Below are 27,407 nucleotides of genomic sequence, written 5' to 3' on the forward strand. Positions count from 1 at the left end.
TAGTGTGCTCCTTTTTATGGCTGTGTGATATTCCATTGTGTGAATAGAACACATTTATGCATTCATTTTGGTTATGAATAGTGCAGAAAATTCTGAAAATTCCCATAGGTACTGAGCATTGTGTGAACATATCTCTTAGATGGATACTTAGGGCTGGAATTGCTGGTGTCTATGGTAAATTTATTTTTAACTTTCTAAGAAACTGCCAAAATATTTTCCAGAGTGGCTGCACCATTTTACATGCCCACCACCAACATATGAGGGCTCCATTTTGTCCACATCCTCATATATAGTCATTCTAGTAGATACAGAGCAGTATCTCACTGCAGTTTTTATTTTTACTTTTTCTGTAGAGGTGCAGTCTTGCTGTGTTGCCCAGGCTGGTCTCAAACCCTGACCTCAAACGATCTTCCCAAGTCGGCCTCCCAAAATGCTGGGATTACAGGCATGAGTGGCCATGCCTGGCCATCACTGTAGTATTGATGTTGAGCATCTTTTCATATACTTATTGACCTTTCATATCTCTTTATTGGGGAAATTACTCTTCATGTCTTTTGCCCCTTTAAAAAATTGTGTTGTCTTGTCGTCAAGTTGAGTTTTTAATGTATTCTAGGCTGGGTGCGGTGGCTCATGCCTATAATCTCAGCATTTTGGGAGGTTGAGGCAGGAGAATAGCTTGAACCCAGGAGGCAGAGGTTACAGGGAGCTGGGATCGTACCACTGCACTCCAGCCTGGGTGACAGAGCGAGAGTCTCAAAAAAATTAAAAAAAAAAAATTAAATATGTATGTGTGTATATATATATTCTGGATACTTGTATCATATATATGATTTGTAAACATTTTTTCTCCATGAATGTGGCTTGTTTTGTCACTTTCTTTATATATATATATTTTTTTTTTAAGTTTTGGGATACATATGCAAAACTTACAGGTTTGTTACATAGGTATACACATGCCATGGTGGTTTACTGCACCCATCAACCCATCATCTATATTAGGTATTTCTTCTAATGCTATCCGTCCCCTAGCCCCCCGCCCCCTGAAAGGCCCCAGTATGTGATGTTCCCCTTCCTGTGTCTGTGTGTTCTCATTGCTCAACTCCCACTTATGAGTGAGAACATGTGGTGTTTGGTTTTCTGTTTCTGTGATTGTTTGCTGAGAATGATGGTTTCTAGCTTCATCCATGTCCCTGCAAAGGACATGAACTCATCCTTTTTTAGGGCTGCATAGTATTCCGTGGTATATATGTGCCACATTTTCTTTATCCAGCCTATCACTGATGGACATTTGGATTGGTTCCAAGTCTTTGTTATTGTGAATAGTGCTGCAATAAACATACATGTGCATGTGTCTTTTTAGCAGAATGATTTATAATCCTTTGGCTTTATACCCAGTAATGGGATTGCTGGGTTAAATGGTATTTCTGGTTCTAGATCCTTGGGGAATTGCCACACTGTCTTCCACAATGCTTGAACTAATTTACACTCCCACCAACAGTGTAAAAGCATTCCTATTTCTCCACATCCTCTCCAGCATCTGTTGTTTCCTGACTTTTTAATGATCACTGTTCTAACTGGCGTGAGATGGTATCTCATTGTGGTTTTGATTTGCATTTCTCTAATGATCGGTGATGATGAGTATTTTTTCATGTTTGTTGTCCTCATAAATGTCTTCTTTTGAGAAGTGTCTGTTCATATGCTTCACCCACTCTCTGATGGGGTTGTTTATTTTTTTCTTGTAAATTTGTTTAAATTCCTTGTAGATTCTGGATATTAGCCCATTGTCAGATGGATAGAGTGCAAAAATTTTCTCCCATTCTGTAGGTTGCCTGTCCACTTTGATGACAGTTTCTTATGCTGTGCAGAAGCTCCTTAGTTTGATTAGATCCCACTCATCAATTTTGGCTTTTGTTGCCGTTGCTTTTGGTGTTTTAGTCATGAAGTCTTTGTCCATGCATGTGTCCTGAATGGTATTGCCTAGGTTTTGTTCTAGGGTTTTTATGGTTTTAGATGCTACGTTTTAGTCTTTAATCCATCTTGAGTTATTTTTTGTATAAGGTGTAAGGAAAGGGTCCAGTTTCAGTTTTCTGCATATGGCTAGCCAGTTTTCCCAACACCATTTGTTTTGTTTTGTTTTGTTTTTTTGGGGGGGCAGAGTCTCGCTCTGTCGCCTGGACTGGAGTGCAGTGGCCGGATCTCAGCTCACTGCAAGCTCCGCCTCCCGGGTTTACGCCATTCTCCTGCCTCAGCCTCCCGAGTAACTGGGACTACAGGTGCCCGCCACCTCGCCCGGCTAGTTTTTGTATTTTTAGTAGAGACGGGGTTTCACCGTGTTAGCCAGGATGGTCTCGATCTCCTGACCTCGTGATCCACCCGTCTCGGCCTCCCAAAGTGCTGGGATTACAGGCTTGAGCCACCGCGCCCGGCCCCATTTGTTAAATAGAGAGTCCTTTCTGCATTGCTTGTTTTTGTCAGGTTTGTCAAAGATCAGATGGTTGTAGATGTTTGGCATTATTTCTGAGGCCTCTCTTCTGTTCCATTGGTCTCTATATCTGTTTTGGTACCAGTACCATGCTGTTTTGGTTACTGTAGCCTTGTAGTATAGCTTAAAGTCAGTCAGTGTGATGCCTCCAGCTTTGTTCTTTTTGCTTAGGATTGTCTTGGCTATACGGGCTCTTTTTTGGTTCCATGTGAAATGTAAAGTAGTTTTTTCCAATTCTTTGAAGAAAGTCAATGGTAGCTTGATGGGGATAGCATTGAATCTATAAATTACTTTGGGTAGTATGGCCATTTTCCTGATATTGATTCTTCCTATCCATGAGCATGAAATGTTTTTCCATTTGTTTGTGTCCTCTTTTATTTCCTTGAGCAGTGGTTTGTAGTTCTCCCTGAAGAGGTCCTTCACATCCGTTGTAAGTTGTATTCCTAGGTATTTTATTCTCTTTGTAGCAATTGTGAATGGGAGTTCACTCATGATTTGGCCCTCTATTATTGGTGTATAGGAATGCTTGTGATTTTTGCACATTGATTTTGTATCCTTCGACTTTGCTGAAGTTGCTTATCAGCTTAAGGAGATTTTTGGCTGAGACAGTGGGGTTTCCTAAATATACAATCATGTCATCTGCAAACAGAGACAACTTGACTTCCTCTCTTCCTATTTGAATACCCTTTATTTCTTTCTCTTTCCTGATTGCCCTGGCCAGAACTTCCAATACTATGTTGAATAGGAGTGGTGAGAGAGGGGATCCTTATCTTGTGCTGGTTTTCAAAGGGAATGCTTCCAGCTTTTGCCCATTCAATATGATATTGGCTGTGGGTTTGTTATAAATAGCTCTTATTATTTTGAAATACATTCAATTAGTACCTAGTTTATTGAGAGTTTTTAGCATGAAGGGCTGTTGAAATTTATTGTAGGCCTTTTTTGCACCTATTGAGACAATCAAGTTGTTTTTGTCATTGGTTCTGTTTATGTGGTGGATTACGTTTATTGATTTTTGTATGTTGAACCAGCCTTGCATCCCAGGGATGAAGCCAACTTGATCTGGTGGATAAGCTTTTTGATGTGCTGCTGGATTCGGTTTGCCAGTATTTTATTGAGGATTTTCACATCGAAGTTCATCAGGGATATTGTCCTGAAATTTTCTTTTTTTGTTGTGTCTCTGCCAGGTTTTGGTATCACGATAATGCTGGCCTCATAAAGTGAGTTAAGGAGGAGTCCCTCTTTTTCTATTGTTTGAAATAGTTTCAGAAGGAATGGTACCAGCTCCTCTTTTTACCTCTGGTAGAATTCAGCTGTGAATCTATCTGGTCCTGGGCTTTTCTTGGTTGGTAGATTAATTACTGCCTTAGTTTCAGAACTTGTTATTGGTCTATTTAGGGATTCGACTTCTTCGTGGTTTAGTCTTGGGAGGGTGTATGTGTCCAGGAATTTATCCATTCTTCTAGATTTTCTAGTTTATTTGTGTAGAGGTGTTGATAGTATTCTCTGATGGTAGTTTGTATTTCTGTGGGATCAGTGATGATATCCCCTTTATCATTTTTTGTTGTGTCTATTTGGTTCTTCTCTCTTTTCTTCTTTATTAGTCTGGCCAGTGGTCTATCTATTTTGTTAATCTTTTCAAAAAACCAGCTCCTGGATTCATTGATTTTTTTGAAGGATTTTTCGTGTCTCTATCTCCTTCAGTTCCACTCTGATCTTAGTTATTTCTTGTCTTCTGCTAGCTTTTGAATGTGTTTGCTCTTGCTTCTCTAGTTCTTTTAATTGTGATGGTAGGGTGTCAATTTTAGATCTTTCCAGCTTTCTCCTGATAACTTTCCCTCTAAACACTGCTTTAGCTGTGTATCAGAGATTCTGGTACATTGTGTCTTTATTCTCATTGGTTTCAAAGAACTCATTTCTGCCTTAGTTTCCTTATTTACCTAGTAGTCATTCAGGAGCAGGTTGTTCAGTTTCCATGTAGTTGTGTCGTTTTGAGTGAATTTCTTAATCCTGAGTTCTAATTTGAGTGCACTGTGGTCTGAGAGACTGTTTGTGATGATTTCCATTCTTTAGCATTTGCTGAGGAGTATTTTACTTTCAATTATGTGGTCAATTTTAGAATAATTGCAGTGTGGTGCTGAGAAGAATGTATATTCTGTTGATTTGGGGTAGGGAGTTCTATAGATGTCTATTAGGTCCGCTTGGTCCAGAACTGAGTTCAACTCCTGAATATCTTCGTTAGTTTTCTGTCTCGTTGATCTATCTAATATTGACAATGGGGTGTTACAGTCTCCCACTATTATTGTGTGGAATCTAAGTCTCCTTGTAGGTCTCAAAGAACTTGCCTTATAAATCTGGGTGCTCCTCTATTGGGTGCATATATGTTTAGGATAGTTAGCTCTTCTTGTTGCATTCATTCCTTTACCATTATGTAATGCCCTTCTTTATCTTTTTTTTGATCTCCATTGGTTTAAAATTTGTTTTATCAGAGACTAGGATTGCAACCCTGCCTTTTTTACTTTCCATTTGCTTGGTAAATATTCCTCCATCCCTTTATTTTGAGCCTATGTGTGTCTTTGCAGGTGATGTGGGTCTCCTGGATACAGCACACTGATGGGTCTTGACTTTTTATCCAATTTGCCAGGTTTTGTCTTTTAATGGGGGTATTTAGCCCATTTATATTTAAGGTTAATATTGTTATATGTGAATTTGATCCTGTCATTATGATGCTAGCTGGTTATTTTGCCCATTAATTGATACAGTTTCTTCATAGTGTCGATGGTCTTTACAATTTGGTATGTTTTTGCAGTGGCTGGTACCAGTTTTTCCTTTCCATATTTAGTGCTTCCTTCAGGAGCTTTTGTAAGGTAGGCCTGGTGGTGACAAAATCTCTCAGCATTAGCTTGTCTGTAAAGGATTTTATTTCTCTTTTGCTTGTGAAGCTTAGTTTGGCTGGGTATGAAATTCTGGGTTTGAAATTCTTTTATTTAAGAATGTTGAATATTGGCCCCCACTCTCTTCTGGCTTGTAGGGTTTCTGCCGAGAGATCCGCCGTTAGTCTGACGGGCTTCTCTTTGTGGGTAACCCGACCTTTCTCTCTGGCTGCCATTAACATTTTTTCCTTAATTTCAACCTTGGTGAATCTGACAATTATGTGTCTTGGGGTTGTTCTTCTCGAGGAGTATCTTTGTGGTGTTCTCTGTATTTCCTGAATTTGAAAGTTGCCTGTCTTGCTAGGTTGGGTAAGTTCTCCTGGATAAAATCCTGGAGTGTTTTCCAACATGGTTCCATTTTCCCCGTCACTTTCAGGTACACCAGTCAAACGTAGATTTGGTCTTTTCACATAGTCCCATATTTCTTGGAGGCTTTATTCATTCCTTTTCATTCTTTTTTCTCAATCTTGTTTCATGATTTATTTCATTAAGTTGATCTTCAATCTCTGATATCCTTTCTTCCACTTGGTCGATTTGGCTATCGATACTTGTGTATGTTTCCATGATGAAGTTCTCGTGCTGTGTTTTTCAGCTCCATCAGGTCATTTATGTTCTTCTCTAGACTGGCTATTCTAGTTAGCAATTCGTCTAATCTTTTTTCAAGGTTCTTAGCTTCCTTGCATTGGGTTACAACATACTCCTTTAGCTTGGAGAAGTTTGTTATTACCCACCTTCTGAAGTGTACTTCTGTCAGTTCATCAAACTCATTCTCTCTCCAGTTTTGTTCTTTTGCTGGCAAAGAGTTGTGTTCCTTTGGAGGAGAAGCAGCATTCTGTTTTTTTGGAATTTTCAGCCTTTTTGCACTGGTTTTTCCTCATCTTCATGGATTTATCTACGTTTGGTCTTTGATGTTGGTGACCTTTGAATGGGGTTTCTGTGTGGATGTCCTTTTTGTTGATGTTGATGCTTTCTGTTTGTTAGTTTTCCTTCTAAGAGTCCAGCCCCTTTGCTGCAGGTCTGCTGGAGTTTGCTGGAGGTCCACTCCAGACCCTGTTTTTCTGGGTATCACCAGCAGAGACTGTAGAACAGCAAAGATTGATGCCTGTTCCTTCTTCTGGAAGCTTCATCCCAGAGGGGCACCTGTGAGATGCCAGCTGGAGCTCTCCTGTATGAGGTGTCTGTCAACCCCTGCTGGGAGGTATCTCCCAGTCAGGAGGCATAAGGACCAGGGACCCACTTGAGGAGGCAGTCTGTCCCATAGCAGAGCTCGAGCACTGTGCTGGGAGATCTGTGGCTCTCTTCAGAGCCAGCAGGCAGGAATGTTTAAGTCTGCTGAAGCTGCACCCATGGTCACCCCTTCCCCCAGGTGCTCTGTCCCAGGGAGATGGGAGATTTATGTATAAGCCCCTGACTGGGGCTGCTGCCTTTCTTTTAGAGATGCCCTGACCAGAGCAGAGGAATCTAGAGAGGCAGTCTGGCTATAGTGGCTTTGTCAAACTGAGGTGGGCTCCGCCCAGTTCGAACTTCCTGGAGGCTTTGTTTACACTGTAAGGGGAAAACCACCTACTCAAGCCTCAGTAATGGCAGATGCTCCACTCCCCACTAAGCTCAAGCGTCCCAGGTCAACTTCAGACTGCTGTGCTGGCAGCGAGAATTTCAAGCCAGTGGATCTTAGCTTGCTGGGCTCCTTGGGGGTGGGATTCACTGAGCTAGACCACTTGGCTCCCTGGCTTTAGCCCCCTTTCCAGGGGAGTGAATGGTTCTGTCTCGCTGGTGTTCCAGGTGCCACGGGAGTATGAAAAAAAAAAAAAAAAACAAAACAGCAACTCCTGCAGCTAGCTTGGTGTCTGCCCAAATGGCCACCCAGTTTTGTGCTTGAAACCCAGGGCCATGGTGGTGTAGGCACCTGAGGGAATCTCCTGGTCAGTGGGTTGCAAAGACCATGGGAAAAGCGTAGTATCTGGACTGAAGTGCATGGTTTGTCAGGGCGCAGTCCCTCACAGCTTCCCTTGGCTGGGGAGGGAGTTCCCTGACCCCTTGTTCTTCTTGGGTGAGGTGACGTCCCACGCTGCTTCAGCTCTCCCTCCGTGGGCTACTCACTGTCTAACTTGTCTAACTAGTCCCACTGAGATGAGCCAGGTACTTAAGTTGGAAATGCAGAAATCACCCGCCTTCTGCATTGATCTTGCTGGGAGCTACATACCCGAGCTGTTCCTATTCAGCCATCTTGCCAGCCCCCACTTTCTTTCTTTCTTTTTTTTTTTTTTTTTTTTTTTTTGTGACAGAGTCTTGCTCTGTCGCCCCAGGCTGGAGTACAGTGGCACCATCTCAGCTCACTGCAAGCTCCGCCTCCTGGGTTCACGCCATTCTCCTGCCTCAGCCACCCAAGTAGCTGGGACTACAGGTGCCCGCCACCACGCCCAGCTAACTTTTTAGTATTTTAGTAGAGACAGGGTTTCACTGTGTTATCCAGGATGTTCTCGATCTCCTGACCTCGTGATTGGTCTGCCTCAGCCTCCCAAAGTGCTGGGATTACAGGCGTGAGCCACCGTGCCCGGCCACCAGCCCCCACTTTCTTAATGGTATCATTTGAAGTCCCAAACCTTTGAATATTGATGAAATCCAAATTTTCCACTTGTTTCTTTTAGGGATCATTCTTTTGGTGTTGTATCTGAGAAATATTTGCCTATTCCAAGATCATAAGGATTTTTTTTTCAAATGTTCTCCTTTAAAAATTTTGTATTTTTAGTTCTTATATTTTGGCTTCTGATCCATTTCAAGTTAATTTTTGTGCATGATATATGTCAAGAGCCCAAATTTATCTTTTTACATGTGGATATTGAATCATGTCGGCACCATGTCTTCTAAAGACTGTTCTTTCTCCATTGAGTTTTCTTGGCACCCTCATCAAAGATCATTTGACCATAAATATAAGTGTTCATTTCTGGGCTCTCAGTTCTGTGCCATTGAACTGTATGTTCATACTTATGCCAATACCATATTGATTACTGGAGCTGTATGTTAAGTTTCTATTATATTAAGTTTTGAAGTTTTTTTAATACATTGTTCAGTTTCTAGTACTTCTTTAGGTGTATTTTTCAGTCTTATCTCTCCACCTAGCCTGAAAGCAGACTTAAGACCCAGCTCGGTCATTTCATATCACCAGACTTAAGGCAAGTTGGCTAAGGTGGTTTTTTTTTTACTTCTTTTTCCTCATCTATAAAATAGAAATAGAACTTCATACCCCTCCATTGTCACAGGATTATTGTGAGGATCAAATGAAACAACAAATGTGGAAACATCTAAACTAGTTTTCTGTAAATGCGAAGGACATTTATTAGGCTCTGCCTGTTGCAAGTAAATGTGCATAACTGCTTTCCTTAAGATCCTTAATTTATTCAGGACTATAACTTATGTTTACAGTGTGCTTGGTAAACCTTGCAAGCCTAAAATTAATCCTCAACAAGTCCAGTGTGTTCGTTTATGTCTTTTTCAGAATCAAAGCAGAAGAGTGGTTTTTTTTAATCTTCTCCATTATCTCAAGATAAGTAGCTCCCCTAGAATTCAGTTGCCCTCTTACTTTGAGCGTTGGCTTGTTCATATCAGAACTTGCCTTCTCTTTGCCAGGCTAGACTTGGTCAAGAGTGTGGACTGAAAGCTTGAGCATAGTAGGCTGAGGAGTCTTTCTAAAAAAAGGTCACAGTATCAAGATGTTAAGATCCAGTTGGTGAAAGCCCCAGTGTGCCCTGGTAATGCAGGAGTTGAGTGTGAGAATCCTAACTTCTGGCCCTCCTTAGTCGATGCAGTTCCAAATGTCATAGAAAGAAACCTCCTAATAGTACCAGATCATTCTCCAAATGAAAATGTCATAGGGAAGGAATCTTTACTTGATGGAAACAATGCTTTCTTCCTAAATGGCAGTCTGTGGGGCCTTCCTCATCTTGCTCCATCCAGCATTCCTGTTCTGTGTTCAGACCAATGGGCATGCGTGTCAGCTGCTCCATCTAGCAGAATTAACTTTATCATGGTAGGACTTGAACTAAACTGAACTGAAGAAACCTCCCTCAGCCGTCTGTTCCTGGCACCTACGGACTCAATTACCCAGCATTATACACTTACACTACAAATGATCTTCAGCATAAGGGCCATTAGTCAATAAAAATTCTCAAAATGAGAAGATATTATTTTATACAAAATATATTTCCTTGTGGACTTATTAATTGCATTACTGATTTCTAATTATTTCCTTTGTTATTTTATTTAAATAATTAATATATTTTTTTTGAAATGGAGTTTCCCTCTTGTTGCCCAGGCTGGAGTGCAATGGTGCAATCCCAGCTTGCTGCAACCTCTGCCTCCCGGGTTCAAGCAATTCGCCTTCCTTAGCCTCCTGAGTAGCTGGAATTACAGGCACGTGCCACCACGCCCGGCTAATTTTTTGTATGTTTAGTAGAGACGGGGTTTCACCATGTTGGCCAGGCTGGTCTCGAACTCCTGATCTCAGGTGATCCACCCGCCTTGGCCTCCCAAAGTGCTGGGATTACAGGCGTGAGCCACTGCACCTGGCCAGCTCCTTTGGTATTTTAATTTGCTGTATATTTGCTTAACTCATATGGTAGTTCATGTATTAACACATGTAATACATATGCTTAATCCAGTGTGTTTGATGTTGAAGAGTGTGCCATTTTCTGGCTTTGCTGACCGAAGAGAGTGTGTGGTGCTTTTCTGTTGAAGAGGTCAGAGAACCATGCATCTTTTCTGTTCTCCACCCTCCTGTTGAGCCCAGAGGGGAGGCTGCCAGCGTGGCCGAGCCCCACAGGCGGCAGAGCTGGCGCTGGGCTCTGCTCACCCTGCTCCCTGTTCTCTGGCTCTGCTGTATGTTTCTGGGGGCTTTGGGGAAATGTCCCCTGTCCGGTTTGTATAAGCACTGGCTCTTCTCAGCACAGAAACCAAGGCTTTGAATCTCATCTCTGGCAAACTGTTAGGTCTTCAACCCCCTATCTAGACTCTTCATTCATTAAGCTCACTTGGAACCATCACTCCGATAAAGGAAGAAGTCCCCTCCAACAAATGGTTGGTCTTGCCTCCTCAAGACAGGCAGCGAGGCTTCCTGAGACCTGTGGCAGCTTCGTGTGTTTCTGTCATTGAGATAGCACCATCCCTGTTTGCTATTTTAATTTAGCATCCTTTGAAATAGCGTCTATTTCTCGGTCACGCTCCTGCTTCACCTTTCTCTGATAAGGATGCTGGTCACTTGGTCTATTCTAGTTATTGTTATGTAATGGGATCTTTGTGTATACTTAGGATTTTCATTTCATTCATATAGTGCAAGTGTCTTTTTAGCTTGGCGTAAGTCTTCATCTGCCTTTGCGAAGGCTGACAGATCTTCTCGTTCAACATAAGCAGCCCTAGGTGTAAATGCCTCTGTGGCAGTCATTTTTCTTTGTCCAGGCCAATCCATGACAACTGAACTATTTGCCAAGTAAGTGTATAGATCAATATCGTATGTGGTCAGCTCTCAATAATCCACAGTAAGTAACAGAAAATATGAATAAATTAATTCACTCTGCTGGCTGAGTGCCACTGAGACGTCATCCTCACGTTCCCTAGTGGAACCCACGCTCAGCTCACCTTGGTGGCAGAGTATGGCTTGGCTCTGCTTTCTCCTACTACAGGCTGTGGGGACCCTGGCCCTTCAGTCCCCTGCACCCCTTGAAGAACATCAGCTTATCATTGCAGATAATCACAAGTCTGCTGACCTTAATGTGACAAGGGTCATTCAGCCACACAGAAAAGGTGTAGAATGTGGTTTCATAAGTGTTGTAAATTTCATCCAGAAAGCACAGGTTCTCATTCATATTCATGCATGCCTGTTTGCTTTCCTTTTGAGTAAGTCCCATGTTATTGAGAGAAGAGGAAGGGAAATAATATTATCGCTATTAGCCGACTATGGTGTTACTGATGGGGGAAAATTGAAACTTGTAAAATTATGTGGGGAATACTTAATATTTCCACTTTTCCCCTTTAATCCAGATGATTGAAAGTTGACAGCAAACCAGTTTTAACATAATACACCTCCTTTTGCACTGTAAGGATTGAGCAGATCCTGAATAACCAGAGATTGAAAGCCTTGGTCTTAGTTCTTCAAACTGTCATCCAACTAAGGTGAAGACATAGAAGGCTGCATTATTTGCAAAAGTCCTAAAGATGATTAATATGATTACTGTAATATATGGCAGAATAAGGATTGAATATATTTTGATATGCTACAAATCAAATACATATTCCATGGAAATCAGATTTAACTAGTGTACACAGGAGAGCCTACAGTTAAATTAAAAGAAGAAAAAGAGGAAGACAATAACAACTTAATAAGCTCCAGGAATGGGAGAGTACGTTTGTGTGGAGAAGCCAAGGGGGCTGCACGGGAGGGGAGCTCGCATGGACCTGTGTGTGATGTGGTTGCTGGGGCTGTTAACCTAGTGTGGGTTTCTCCTGTGGAAGCACAGTGGCCAGTTCTTGGCAAGTGGTGATTCTACTCTGCTAGTTACATGGCATTGAAAGTATTTTGCATGGTTTATTTTAAGCAGGATATTGGCAATTTAGAAGCACTGGAGTGGGGTGTCTAGGATGTGAAGAGTCTGAAGAACATCTTTGAAATGGAATGATGAGAGAGACTAGGGATGTCTGGTTGGAGAGAACAAGCCTCCAAAGTGTCTGAGAATGATCATCAAATGTGTGAATGTTTATCTCATACACAAGGGGCTTTGTTTATTTTATGTTGCTCAAAGGGGAATAATTAGAGACAGTGGGTTGAAGTTGTGAGAAGGCGGTTGGGTTTAGATCGGTATTTCTCTCACTTTAGGGATGCAAGTATATATTTTTTTCATTTTAAAAAATTTGTTATTTTGAAATGGTTTTAGACATACAGAAAGGTTGCAAAATCAGAGTATAGAGAGTTCATATCCATCCTTCACTTAAGCTTGTTAATGAGCTTAGTATAGTTAGCAAGCCATGAAATTAGTATTAAAGTTGGTGTGGTACTGTTAACTATAGACCTTATTCCAATTTTACCAGTTTTTCCACTAATATCCTTTTTCTGTTGCAAGATCTAACCTAGAATCCCACACTGCGTTTAGTTGTTGTGTTTCCTTCCTCTCTTCCAATCTGTGACACTTTGGCCGTCTTTTAGGACCTCGACACTTAGTGATTATTGATTAGTTATTTTGTTGTCCCACATTTTCTTATGATTAGAGTCAGGGTGTGCGTTTTTGGCATGAGTACCGCAGAAGTGATGTTGTGCCATCTTGGTACATTGTATGGAGGAGGTCCATGGTTTTGTGTCCCATTACTGCTGTTGTTCACCTTGTCACTTGATTACGATGGTTTTATCCACTGTAAAGTTACTATTTTTCTCTTTATAATTAATACGAATCTTGGGGAAGATAGTTTGAGACTGTGCAAACATCCAGTTTCTCCTTAAACTTTTGCCTCCTGATTTTAGCATCTATTATGAGATCTTGCCCACAATAATTTTTACTGTAGTATTTACTTAATGCATGTCCCTCTTTCCTTTTGCATTTATTAATTAGAATTCAACTATAAGGAAGTCCTGTCCCTTCTCACCTATTTATTTCCTCAGTTATTTTTGATATGGGTAGACTAATAGGCATTTACATTCTTCTGTGGATTATCCATGCTGTTTTTATTTATTTTATTGCTTAAATTATTCCAGCTTTGGCCAATAGGAAGTCCTTCCTTTGACATGCCCTCATTTTACAAGAACGTTCTAAGTTTTTGGCCCATAAAATGTTTCAGGCTCATCTTGTATTTTCCCTGCTCCTTCTCTGAATCCTTCCCATGGAGTCCAGATTCCTTTTATGGGAAAATGGTATTTAGAAACCAATTTCTAGGTGCTAAGTATAATCTTGCTACTAGAATGCCATTGTCCTTAGTGGACACGGCTAGGATATATATACGTATGTGTGTGTTTGTGTGTATGTGTATATCACCCCCCCACACAGTAACCCACACATACATATCTTTATATATTTCTATATCTCTGTCTGGATATGTATTAAAAATTCTAATCCAACACCACTGGGTTCATTGTAGCCTCTCTCTTTTCTGTATTTGTAGCTTATTTCTTCAACAGTGAGAAACTTAGCTCTTATTACTGACAATGTATTTACTTACTTATCCAATGCCAATAAAGTAATTTCAAAATTGCTCACCCTGTAATAAACACATTTACTAGCTAGAGTACAGCATTTCTTTTTTTTTTTTAAGTACAATTTCCATTTTATTTTTCTCCAGAGAATAGTCTGTCTCAGTCTTTAAGGACTCAGCTCCTTACATGGGCTTTGGTGGGGGACGTGGGGCAGCACCCACAGGTCTAAATCGGGGAGGGGGTGTTCGGTCCTTGCGGGCTTCACGAGATCAATTCCTGACTACTTTGCTGTGAATTGCACAACTCACACAGTAATGTAGCTTCACATACAGCTTGGGAAGCACATAGGCATCAAAGACGCTCGCTTCAGAAATGTCCCTGACTGCTGCGGCCTCCACTATGTTTCGAATGACGAATTTCTTAATGGCCTTGTCCTTGGGCACGCATCGGGCACAGTTAGTGCAGCGAATAGGCTGCACATGGCCGCGGCCCTTTTTGGCACGACCGTTGTTCCTTCTTTTCTTTGTCATTTTGGACGTACGGACCAAAGAGAGGCAAGTACAGCATTTCTATATAGTGCTTTTTGTCTTTATTTAGCCTTTGATTTTCCAGTCAAAATAGTAATTTTTTTTTTTTTTTTTTTTTTTTGAGACGAAGCCTCTCTCTGTTGCCCAGGTTGGAGTGCAGTGGTGTGATCTTGGCTCACTGCAGCCTTGACCTCCCGGGTTCAAGCAATTCTTCTGCCTCAGCCTCCGAGTAGTTGGGACTACAGGCACCCGCCACCACGCCTGGCTGATGTTTTTGTGTGTGTATTTTTAGTAGAGATAGGGTTTTACCATATTGGCCAGGCTAGTCTCAAACTCCTGAGCTTGTGATCTGCTCGCCTTGGCCTCCCAAAGTGCTGGGATTATAGGCATGAGCCACCGCACCTGGCCCAAAATAGTATTTTTTAAAGTTATTTGGGGTAGTTGTTTTCAGTGTGGCTATGTTACTTATTTGTAATGTAGTTAGGTTCATTATTTTTGTATTCCACTTGGGTTCCCCTCCCCCGATGTCCTGGTTTACTTACATTTTTCCCTTACTTTTTGGCATGTGAAATGTTGCTCTGGTGCTTCAGTACAGAGCTATACGCTCCTCTTCATTTCTGTTCCCATGTCACCCTTTTCCCCAAACCTTTCCTACCCACTGTCTATAGGAAAGCAGTCTCTTTCATTTCTCAAATATCCTTCCTGTATTTCTTTTGCAGAAATGAGCAGATGGTGTCTATTTTCTTATAACCTCTTCTTTCTTACACAAAGGATGGCATGTTATAGATACTCTTTTGCACTTTTGTGTTTTTCACTTAACAATGTATTCTGGAAATCACTGTAGACCAGTTCATGGAAATCTTCCTCTTCCTTTTCTCAGTTGCGTAGTACTTCATTGCTTAGAAGTACCATAGTTTATCCAACCACTCTCCGCTGTAGGGGCATTTAGGTTGTTTCCAATATATTGCACTATTGAAGAACTCTGTGCAAATGTGCTTTTTTCCCACATTGTTGGAGGTGTATGTTTAGGGTAGATTCTAGAGTGGTAATTGCTGGGTTAAAAACTGTGCATATAGCTTTGTTAGGTATTGCCAAATTTTTCTGCATTAATTTGCATTCTCACCAGCAAAGCGGGAGGTGCCTGTTTTCCTACAGCCTCACCGACAGGGGTTACATCACATTCTACAATTTTTGCCATTCTGATGATACATGATATCTTGATGTTATCTTAATTTGTATTTCTTTAAATATGAGTGTGTTTGAACACTTTTTTCATGTTTGAGGACCATTTTAATAGCTTTTGTAACTTGTTTATGTCTTTTCTCCATTTATCTTTCAGGTTTTTGGTCCTTTGTCAGTCAGCTTTTGTAATAGTTTCTTATATTCAGGTTATTCACCCTTTTTCTGTGATATATGTTGCAAACATTTTTCTTCCTTTTTTATCAGTTATCTCTTGATGTTTTTTAGGATTTTTTTGTTTGGCCCTACAGAAGTTTTTATTTTCATATAGTAAAACTTATCAATCTTGATTTTATTGCCTCTGTATTTTGAATCATAGTTAGAAAATCTTTCCCTACACCAAGATTAGAGAATTCACTCATATTTTCTCCTAGGAATTGCATAGTTCTTTATAATTAGACCTTTTACATTCAGGTCCCTGATGCTTCTGGTTTGGTTTTGTATGTGGTTGTATTAGTCTGTTTTCATGCTGTTGATAAAGACATACTGGAGACTGGGTAATTTATTAAAAAAAAAAAAAAAAAAAAAAAAAAGAGGTTTAATGGACTCATAGTTCCATGTGCCTGGGGAGGCCTCACAATCGTTGCAGGTGAAAGGCACATCTTACATGGCAGCAGGCATGAAAGAGAATGAGAACCAAGCTAAAGGGGAGCCCCTTATAAAAACATCAGATCTTGTGAGACTTATTCACTAACACGAGGACAGTATGGGGGGAACCGCCCCCATGATTCAATTATCCCCCACTGGGTCCCTCCCACAACACATGGGAATTATAGGAGCTACAATTCAAGATGAGATTTGGGTAGGGACACAGCCAAACCATGTCATGGTGTGAGGTGCAGATCTAAATTTCTTTTCTCCAAATGTCTCCAAGTTGTCCCAGCACCGTATATGAAAAAATGCATCCTGCTGGGCACAGTGGCTCATGCCTATAATCCCAGCAATTTGGGAGGCCGAGATGGGAGGATTGCTTGAGGCCAGGAGTGTGAGACCAGCCTGGTCAACATAGTGATACCTTATCTCTTAAAAAAAAAAATGAACATTATATATGTAAATATGAAAAGTCCATCTTTATCACAGTGCTTTGAAGCCAAACTTTCATATATATTTTGATTTCTATCTGGACTTTTAATGCTACCACACTGGTCCGTTTGTCTCCTTGTGTGCCACCGTGTTTAATTATGGAGTCTCTATGGTTTGTTTTCATGTCCAGGAGTTGTTTCATTTTTTTCTTCAGGGTTTTCCTAGCTCTTCTTGCTTATTTGTTTTTCATTGTGACCATTAGTATCAACTAATGTAACTCTATAAAATAGTTTACTGGGATTTTTACTGGGATTATATTGAATGTACAAATTAATTTAGGCAGAACTGTCATCTTTATAATGCTGGGTTATCCTATCCAAGAATTGGGGATGTCTTTTCTCTTGTTCATATCTACTTTAGTGTCTTTCAAGAATGTCTTACATTCTTGTATAGATTTTGTGAAATTCTTGTTAAATTTGTTCCTAGATATTTAATCCTTGTTGCAATTATTTTAAATGGAGTTTTCTCTGATTATTATTTTGTATTTGAAAGCTATTGATTTTTGTATGTTAATTCTGTATTAGTGAATTCTTTTATTGTTTGAGTTAGTTTTATCATTGATTCTCTGGGGGTTTCCAGATATGTATGGTTATCAACTGCAAATAGAAGTGGTTTTACTACTTTACCCCTTCTTATAATGCTGATTGATTTCTCGCGTCTCAATATATTGGAACAGAAACAGAGACAGTGAGCATCTTTGCCCTGTTCCTGATAGTAGTAGAAATGCTATTAGTTTTTCCTCATTTAGTAATGAATTAAGGAAAGTGCATTTTATTAATTTAACAGTATAACCCTCAATTCCTGTGTTCTTTAACTTTTATCATAAATAAGTTTTAAATTTTGTTAAAGGATTTTTCAGAATCTATGGAGGTCATCACACTATTTCCTTATGTTTATTAATATAGTACATTATATTAAGAGTTTCCTAATATTTCGAATATCTTAGACCTCATTTCATATTTTTACATTGATATCGAGCAATTGATTGGTGCGTAATTGTATTTTCTTGTTCTTTCCGTCTGGTTTATCAGTGTTACATTTTGCTTCATAAAAGGAGACAGTGTGCTAGAATCTTCTTCATAGAGCATTGGCATTACCTGGCCTTTGAAGGTTTGGGAGAATTCCCCTGGGAAACCATCTGGTCCTGGGGCTTCTTGTGGGTAATCACTTAATAACTCTTTCTGTTTCTTCTGGGAAATCATCAGTTTAAACTTTCTAACTCTAATGGGATCAGTTTTGGTAATCAGACTCTCCTTAGGAAGTTATCAGTTACATCTACATTTTTCAAATTCATTTGCATAGAGGTCTGTGAAATAGTCCCTTAAGATTTTTAGAATTTCTTGTTTCATTGGTTATTTCCCCTGGGTCCTTTCTTATTTTCTACTTTTGTATTCACTCCTCCTTTTTCTTGAGTAACTAGTGGTTTGTCTACTTTTTTTTCCCTCCAAAAACCAGGATTTATATTTGTACATTAGATCTACTGTTTTTCTGTTCTCTACCTCATTAATTTTTTTTTTTTTTTTTTTGAGACGGAATCTCGCTCTGTCGCCCAGGCTGGAGTGCAGTGGCCCGATCTCAGCTCACTGCAAGCTCCGCCTCCCGGGTTTTATGCCATTCTCCTGCCTCAGTCTCCCAAGTAGCTGGGACTACAGGCGCCCGCCACCTCGCCCGGCTAGTTTTTTTGTTTTTTTTTTTTTTTTGTATTTTTTTTAGTAGAGACGGGGTTTCACCGTGTTAGCCAGGATGGTCTCGATCTCCTGACCTCGTGATCCGCCCGTCTGGGCCTCCCAAAGTGCTGGGATTACAGGCTTGAGCCACCGCGCCCTGCCCACCTCATTAATTTTATCTTATCCTTTTTTTCTCATTAATTTTAGCTTTTTCCTTCATGTTTTCTTTGTGTGTTATTTTGGTTTGCTCTCTTGTTCTTTTCCTAGTTTTTATGAGCTGGGAATTACTATTGTTGTTATTTATTTTTTGAGACAGTCTCGCTCTGTTACCCAGGGTGGAGTGCAGTGGCATGATCTCAGCTCACTTCAGCCTCAGCCTTATGGGCTCAGTCTTCCTGCCTCAGCCTCCTGAGTAGTTGGGACTACAGGTGCACCACCATGCCTGGCTAATTTTTATATTTTTTGGTAGAGACAGGGTTTCACCATGTTGCCCAGGTTGGTCTCAAACTCCTGGCCTCAAGCGATCTGCCTGCCTTAGCCTCCCAAAGTGCTGGGATTACAGGCATGAGCCACTGTGCCTGGCTGGGAATTATTAATTAACTTTCATTCTTTCATTTTTATTGATAAAAGTGTCAGTGCAATGAATTTGTCTCTGATTACTGCTTTAAATGTATTTCATGGATTCTGATATGTAGTGTTTTCATTGTAATTATTTTTTTAAAATTCTTTCCTCTCAGTTGGTGACCTAAGAAATAATAAGACTCTTAAATTTCCAGGTGGAAGTGCTTTTCCATGTTTTTGTTTTTGTTAATAATTGATAGTTTATTGCATTATAATCAGAAAGTATTGGTTACATTTCTACCCTATGGAAATCATTGTTTTTTCCTTTAATGCCATCAGTGGTGACTGTGCTGTGGGTTCCTGAGAGAAATGTGTATACTCTGTTATCAGGGTACAGAGTTCCATATATATGTCCATCAGGTCGACCTTGGTTGAATTATGTTGTTCAGATCTATCTCCTGACTTGTTTTCTGTATACTTGCTCTGCCTTGTACCGAGAATGGTGTATGAAACCTCCTATTATTAGTATGTTTCTAGCAGCATTTGTTCACATCTCCTGTAGTCTTTGTTTGATAAAGGTTATGGTTATATTATTCAGCTCACAGTGTTCGTGAGCATTCTGTCTTCACTGTGAACTGTGGCTTTTAGCGTTAAAAAAAGTCCTTGGTTGTATTTCACACTTTGGGGCTTGTGTTCTATGTGATCTGCTCCTGCTCTCTTTTTGTTTTTATTTCTCTAGTATACCTTGGTCCGTCCTTTTTATTTGTAGCCTTTCAGAATCGCTTGATTTTAAGTGCATCCCTTGTATACGGTATATAGTTGGGTCTTGTTCTTTTAAAATTTTGGATGTAGAAGGATTTGTATTTTCTAGTGATTATTTGTATTTAAACCTATTTAATATCCTTAGGTTCCCTGTTTTATTATTTAACCCTTCATTGTCCAATTCTCAGTTTCTTTCAGCATCAGTTAATACTCACCTATTGCTTATACAATAATGAACTATACAATAACGAGAATTCTTCTCTCTTCCTTTTCCTTCATCTCCCATTTTTAATGCATCATTTCTAGTCATAAGGTTTCTATATTGTATAAATGCATTAAGTGAAAAAAGTTCATTAAGAATATATTAAATAATAATAGCAGAGATAATAAACACATTTTGCAAAAGTCATGAAGGTGATTTGCAAGAGACTGAAGAAGTTGGGGAGATGCCAGTGTACTATGAAGTGTGTTCTGAACTCGGGGCTGTCCAGCAGTGGGGCCTCTTGGGCTGGCTGCCAGGGCTCCTGGCGTGGATTGCTGGCCCTCGGCCAGGGTGGCCTCCATGACTGTTTACAAAGGTCCTTTTGCCTCTGAAACTCTGTGTCAGTTACAACATTGTTACTCTAAAAATACAGAAAGTCTTGGGACTTTCAAACTGAGTACTTTTTTTCTTTAGCATTAGAGGATTCCTTTTGTAATTATTTTCTTTGGTTCACATAGTAGTAAAAACCAAATGCTAACTTTCCCAAAGGTTATCAGTTATGGACTGTGTGTACAGCCTTTGAAATAAATAAAATTAATTTGCTCTTCAGTGCCAGTGAGATAGAGAAGTAGTCACATGTGAATTATTCATATTGTATTAAGGAAGTATGTAATTTGATACTAAGCAAAGCATATAACTAGTTTCTTGAACAAAATTTATGGGTTTTGCACATTTTCAATATCAATAAACCAGTCACCATAGTTTATTACAAGAGTTTCAGCCAAAATTATTTGAAGTGACTATTTTAAATGTATAAAGCTAAGTAAGTATCAGGCAATGCAAGAAATAATGAGGTTAAATGTAACTGATGATTGTTACTCTGAAAAGATAAAGTTTAAAGTCATCTCCTCAAATGCCCTATAAAGTTTGCCAGCTCCACAGGAGTCTGTATTTGCAGCTGAAGTTTTCTGAAAGCAAATTCAATTAGAGTGTTGTGTGCTTTATGAGACCATCTAAAGTGAAATTTTGTTTGTTTCAGAAACGGGCATGCAGGAGATTAGAAGCCAGTGGGCACGAGCGTGGCTGCCACCAGGTGAACACCTGTGTCCTGGCGTCGTGGGGCCCAGACGACCGGGAGCCTCCATCAGGAGGCTGCCCCCCAGCACTGAGGCCAGAGAGTAGCCAGGGCAGGCTAAGTACAGGGGTATGTTCCTGTTCCCACCAGACTAGTTGTGAGCATGTTGAAATATTTTAATAGAAAGTGTAAATAATCATTGTTCTGATATATCTGCAACTGTGATTTGTTAAATAGATTTCTCAGAATGGTGGAAGGAGCTCAGCCCAGCCTTGCCCAAGATGTATTGCAGGGGAATCTGTAAGTGCATTAACCTTCTTGCTGTGACATAAAAGATAGACTTCTTCTTAAATATTAGATCCATAAAACAAAGTTAATAAAAACTGCAATTACGTTTCTGAAGAATGAGGAACATAAATAAAAAGGTGAAAATTGATTTAAGCTTTTCTTAGCATTCTATCGGTATACAAACTAATTTGTGTCCAGCTTCAGACTGGAAATAGAAATTGCAAATACATTTAAAATTCCTTGTAAAAAACAGGGTTTAGGGAAGGGACCAGGCCATTGGATTTGGTTAAAATAGAGAATCATTTAAAGACATCTTGGAGAAAAGATCTTTCTCATTTAATTTTCCAAACAGGAATCACCATTGCTTTTTTCTTTTCCCTGTTTATGCTTTTCTTGCATGTTTCTGTCATAAACTTCACATAAATCACAGATTTCAGAAGGAAACACAATGTTCACATCATTAATTCAAAGTAAAGGGAGGTCAGAAACTGCCAGAGTCCGATTCTCAGTCTCTTCTATTGGGCAGAATATCATAAAGTATATATTAGCATAATAATACCTTTGTTATTAATTTTGAACTTACTCCAAGAACAAGTTAATATGTCTTTGATAACCTCTATAATTCTTGGGTTTCTTTAATTTTAAATTTGAAATCTTCATATTGCAATAAAATAGAATTATATTTAAATTCCACCTAGAAACCAGGAATTTGTGTGTGTGTGTATGTGTATTTCTGAGATTGCCCCCTAAAGATCTTTAGAGAAATGTATTGCTGTTTTTGATAAGCAAAAGATTGAGTCAGTAAATTATGGAGATCCTCAATTGACATACTGTAAGCTACTGTGTTTTACAATGATAAGCACTGATTTTGTTTCAAACAAAGACCTAAAACCATGACAGCCATCACCATGTCTGATGACAGGGTGAACCTCTAATTGTCTGAATTCCTTAGACAAATATGAAAACAAAGTTTAGTATGAAACTCATTCTATGAAGGTATACTTTGCTACTTTTTGTACTCTCTTTTTTTTTTGAGACGGAGTCTCACTCTGTCGCCCAGGCTGGAGTGCAGTGGCCGGATCTCAGCTCACTGCAAGCTCTGATGCCCAGGTTCACGCCATTCTCCTGCCTCAGCCTCCCGAGTAGCTGGGACTACAGGCGCCCGCCACCTCGCCTGGCTAGTTTTTTGTATTTTTTTAGTAGAGACGGGGTTTCACCGTGTTCGCCAGGATGGTCTCGATCTCCTGACCTCGTGATCCGCCCGTCTCGGCCTCCCAAAGTGCTGGGATTACAGGCTTGAGCCACCGCACCCGGCCTTGTACTCTCTCTAGAAAAATTTTCATAGGTTATGTTGCATTCTATGATGTAATTCTGAACAATGGTGAAATTAAAGATCCAGCAACTTGAACTTAGTATGTTTAGGTTGATTCACGTAGCTGTTAAATATACCCTAGAATACAAATGAATAATGCTTACTTTGAGAATCATGCCTCCATTGGAGCTGAATTCCTTGTTTGCCAATGACTGACTGGTGCCTTCTTTGTCCCCCGCCACCCCATTTCCACGGAATGTGTCTTTCCCATCCCCCCGTCTGTTGGAAGCAAACACTTGGAATGTAGTACAGATTCTTAACGCTCTGAGAGCTTGTGTTCTGGCACGAATGGCTTAAAGAAAAAAAAATTTAGTTCAAGCAACTGATTGGATCATTTTGGCTAATATTCTGTTTGAACAACAGTACCTATTTGATTAGGGTTTTTCCTTTCTTTATAATTCCCCAAGCTTGCCTCTGTTATGTTTCGTAGGAAATGAATCTATGAGCAGAAAACCTTCATTGATATGTAAATATCATTTTTTTTTGTTAATACTCAATATTCTTTTCATCTAAATTTCAGAAACTGACTTTAAAAAATCAGTTTCCTTTTATTTGTAGTTATTCTCAATAAAATTTCACCCAGGCTTGGGCGTTTTAATATTTACACCCACTATTTCTGAAAGTCTAATGTAAATAAAGATTGAAATGTGAATTTGAAAAGTCACACCTCTTGATATTTGAACAGACTATAGCTGCATATATCTTCTTCTTCTAATAATATGGCTAGTTTCTCTCCTAAGCTTTTAAAATAATAAGACACTATTTTTGTATTATAAAACATCAAAAGGTTCAGTGTTAAATAAAAAGCAAATAGTATTTTTAGCAATGAAAGATCCCTGGGAGTTGTGCTTAACAATAAATCACCAATGGGGCAAAATTCCAAATTTCAGAAGACTTTATTAAACTTGCAGTTCCATTCACAAATGCCTGCTTACACATGGACTTGCCCCCTCTCCTGTGATGCCCGTAGGCGGTTCAGAATGGTTCTCTTGGTCAGAGAGAAGCCAAGGTGATGTCAGGGGTAGTTTGTGTGAAATTCCTAATGGGAAGCTTACATGTGATTCTGAGTTTATTTGGTGGCTTTTCTCCAGTAAGCTCCTTTGCATCCTGAATTCTCTAGTGTATTTTTGACCTTAGTAGGATGTCAGCTGATCTGATCTGTTCTGCTCTGAATTCTCAGTATAGCCGTCTGAGCTTGGTGGTCCTTCTGTTCCTAAGCTTTTCCTTATGTTTATGATTGAGTTGTTTCTCACACATACAGGGTTTTGACATTTCCCATATGCAAGAGTTTCCTCAGCAGACCTCTTCAACCTCATTTTCCAAGTTTGCATTTCGGTCTATTTCTGTTGACCCATTCTGGCACATCCTAACCATTGTTACAATGGTTACTATTTCAGGAGTGGCTGAGGTGGTTTCTTATAGTAATTACCGTTAGGGTTCACCTCCTGCTGTATGTTATTATTTAGGAGCGTCGCCTCGTAGCCCTGTATCACCCTGCTCTTGTTATCGATGATCGAAATGAATGTGGTGAGACCTGGTCTTGCTGCATCCAGGGTGTCTGCTCCTGCCCAGGGTCAGGCTGCTTGCTCTCCCTGTTGTGCACTGTCTGGGACTGCAAGTCCTGTGAAGGATGATTGCCGTCGCTAGGAGGCTTCCTTTCCTGTCACCACTGGCTCCCACGCTGGGCAGTCACCTGGGCTGCGGGCTTCCTTTCCCAGATCCGCGCGGCTTGCTTGTACACAGGCCACACAGTAACCAAGTGTAAAATGGAAATGAAGCTGCTCCTTGCAAATTCAAAGCAATTAAGTGAAAACTTAGGGGTTTGCCAGAGGTCTTCAAAATAATCAAAAAAAGGTACATGAAAAGGGGAGGAAGGCTTATAAGGCAGAAAACTGTAGAAAGGATTTAGGATATTGGTTGAGGGGAGATGTGATGGTATTTCCTCAGCACCGTGTTTTCCTAGAGGTCTCTGGTCTTTGATGTTTTGTAGTCTCTCAGTGCTGGAATCCTCTGGAGAAGGGGCCACCCTCGGATCTTATTGGATCACTGGTCAGCCGTTGCCTATTTTCTTCTCAGCTCTGACCCCCTTTCTCTGCCCCTCCTCTGTGTTGTGGAGACTGTTTCCCAGACTCCTTTGCTTCTGACTTCTGGGAGAATCCAGCCAGCGTGAGGCATTGGTGGGACACAGGAATGCTGGGGAGAAGGAGGAGGAGGCCAGAGCATTTCTTTCTCTCTCTCTCTCAGCCCTCCCCCAGGACTCAGCTCCTGCAGAGCAGTCCCTCTGGGCCCAGCTCCTGCGAGGTCCACTTCCTCCTCACTTTGTCCTCCTGGTGAGTGCTTGGCTCCTGTACTAGTCCATTTTCATATCACTATAAAGAACTACCTGGTGCCTGTAATCGCAGCTTGGGAGACTGAGGCAGGAAAATCACTTGAACCTGGGAGGTGGAGGTTGCAGTGAGCCAAGATTGCGCCATTGCACTCCAGCCTGGGTGACAGAACGAGACTCCATCTAAAAAAAAAAAAAAAAAACTACCTGAGACTGGATAATTTATAAAGAAAAGAGGTCTAGTTGACTCACAGTTCCACAGGCTGTACAGGAAGTATGGCTGGGAGGCCTCAGGAAACTTACAATCCTGGTGGAAGGTGACGGGGAAGCAAGCATGCCTTACCATGGCAGCAGGAGAGAGAGACAGCCAGAGGGGAAGTGCCACACACTTTCAAACAACCAGATCTCATGAGAACTCACTATCACGAGAACAGCAAGGGGAAGTCAGCCCCTATGATCCAGTCGCCTCCCGCCAGCTCCCCTCTAACACGTGTGGAGTACAATTCGAGATGAGATTTGGGTGGGGACACAGAGTCGAACCATATCAGCTCCCCCATTTGGCTTCTCATCTCTTCCATCATTTGTGTAGCCAAATCCTGTTACCGTCCCTCTGTTTGAAATATACCTAGACTGGTTTCTGTTTTCTTACCTGTGCTAATCAGCTAATGAATGGACAGACTCTCCTGGGGAGGAAAGCTGCTGTTTCTAACAGAGGTCTCTGGGCCTTTGTTGTCCCCTGCAAGGGCTCGGTCAGTAGTCCGCAAGCTTGGCACTCCAGAGTGCTGGCAGGGCTGATCCCGGTGATAAGCCACATGAGTCTCGAGAGCCTGGACATGAAATTTCAAAATACAGTCAGGCTCTTCTATGTTGTCCATCACTAATGCTCCTTCACTCCCTTTTATCTGTGGTTATTGGTTTTTATTGCTCAAACGGGTAGGGAGTTACCACTGAAAAGCCAGCATGCAAAACATGGTGTTTCCTGGTGCCGTGGAGCCTCCGCTCCCATGTTGATTCTGGATACCAGCATTGTCATTAGCCTAATTTTTTTTTTTTTTTTTTTCATTGAGGGCAAATAGCAAGGGAGCAGTCTTAATAAGCCTCCGTATTATTCACTTTTTGACGCTGAAATCTATTGCCTGACAACATTTGTGTGTGTGTGGTGTATATGGTGTGTGTGCATGTGTGTGTCTATGTACATATGTAGTGCATGTGCACGTCTGTGTGTGTGGAGTCAGGCAATGTAGGAGTAGAAATTGAGGGCAGGGGAAGGGAGGTGTTTGGTCCAAACGTATTGTTTTGGTTCAGTTTTCCCTTGTAGGGACAGCAGGAGGAGCCAAAGTATGATTGTTCTGATTCTAAAGGGATGCATTTTTTTCTTTGTATTTCTTTTTATCTACAAATTGATGACCTTTAAAATACTTCTGTTTATTTTGTTTACATATCTGTACATTATTGGTCACTGCTTTCTACATCTACATCATCTATAAATACTGCACTAGAACAGGAAGGCTTGAACCCATTGATCTCTGCCCTCTTCTGGTGCCTGCGGTGACGGCTGAGAACGCTGCCTGTGCTTGCTATGGCAGGTCCGAGTGTCAAGCTCGGGACGGGGCCGAGGATGGAAATGTAATGTTCTGACATGGATGAACAGAGATCGATGTGCAGTGCCCTGCTCTTTGTGTCCTGTCTCGGCCACAGCTGATAGCAGGCATCCTTGTCAGTTCTTTCTTCTGTCCTGAGAGAAGAAAACACAATCATGGAGGGATCAACGGGAACTTCATTGATCATTCTGTAAGAATCAAGTTGTGCTCCGTGCATTTCTCCCCCCAGGTTTGTCAAGGATCCCGGAGTTCATTGGTCTAACCCTGTCAATTTACAGATAAGGAAAGTGAAGTCCCCAGGCGCTAAGCGATTGGCCTGCCACGCAGCGTCGTTGATGGGGAGGCAGGGGCCTGAGCACTCGGCTGGGAGCCCCCTCTGCTTTCTGCTCTTTTGGCTGATCAGTGTGTTTGCAGTCAGCATGCCGGCATCACTCCCCCACGCTGGTGGCCCAGCGTCAGGCTCGAACACCCTCTGAGAAGTATGGCGGTGATAGTGCAGGTTTTTGTGGATTTCATTCCCAGACACAGTGAGAAGCTCTTGGCTAAGACACAGGGCTGATTTACTCACACTGTGAGGGAATAAGCTGGGAATGGAAGATTCCGGCTGTGTCAGTATAGCCAAATATAAATCCCAGAATGGACGGGTCTGAATAGACCACTGACAGAATCTTCAGATTTAGCTTCTAGCAGTAGCTGACAGTGAGTAGTTTCTCTGGAATATGGATATTGAAAAACTATCTTTAAAAATTTTTTAACTGTTATTTAGGTCATTTTCTGGTGCTAAAGGAGCTGAGGGGCTTCAGATGACTGGAAGAAAAAAAAAGGTTCTATTTAGACTTCCTACAGACATGTTAGATAAAACCAACACAGACGTGTCCCCCTCCTGCTGCAGAGACTCAGGGTAGACTCTGATAAAAAAAACACACAGCTGATCACGTAATAGGCAAAGAGAGAAAGCAAAGGTGGAGCCGTTGGGACCAACACACTCTTTAGTGGGCCATTACTGGGTCTGGGTACTTGTTGGGTTTGGTCCTAGAATGCACCCAAGGCTGGGAACTGGAATGCTCATGTCCAGGGATAGATGTGGTTTTGGCCTAACAGAGGTGTGGGAGCTAGAATTTG

The 27,407-nt window shown here is 40.9% G+C and overlaps 1 protein-coding gene and 1 pseudogene across 5 annotated transcripts in view; one reads left to right on the forward strand and one right to left on the reverse strand.

The window, feature by feature from the left end:
- C9H10orf143 (chromosome 9 C10orf143 homolog) overlaps window positions 1-27,407 on the forward strand; it is a 47,952-nt gene that overhangs the window by 13,462 nt on the left and 7,083 nt on the right. For all 4 annotated transcript variants that reach the window (XM_023224238.2, XM_023224235.2, XM_023224236.2 and 1 more), the window contains 2 exons: window positions 20,663-20,827; window positions 20,936-20,998. In XM_023224238.2, coding sequence (XP_023080006.1) covers window positions 20,663-20,827; window positions 20,936-20,998 — 228 coding nt within the window. The remainder of the gene's footprint in view (window positions 1-20,662; window positions 20,828-20,935; window positions 20,999-27,407) is intronic.
- On the reverse strand, window positions 13,713-14,131 carry LOC111550713 (annotated as a pseudogene). Its single transcript, XR_002734161.2, has one exon. The product of XR_002734161.2 is annotated as a 40S ribosomal protein S26-like (transcript).

The sequence above is a fragment of the Piliocolobus tephrosceles genome, chromosome 9, assembly GCF_002776525.5.
Source record: "Piliocolobus tephrosceles isolate RC106 chromosome 9, ASM277652v3, whole genome shotgun sequence".
NCBI classification, from domain to species: Eukaryota; Metazoa; Chordata; class Mammalia; order Primates; family Cercopithecidae; genus Piliocolobus; species Piliocolobus tephrosceles.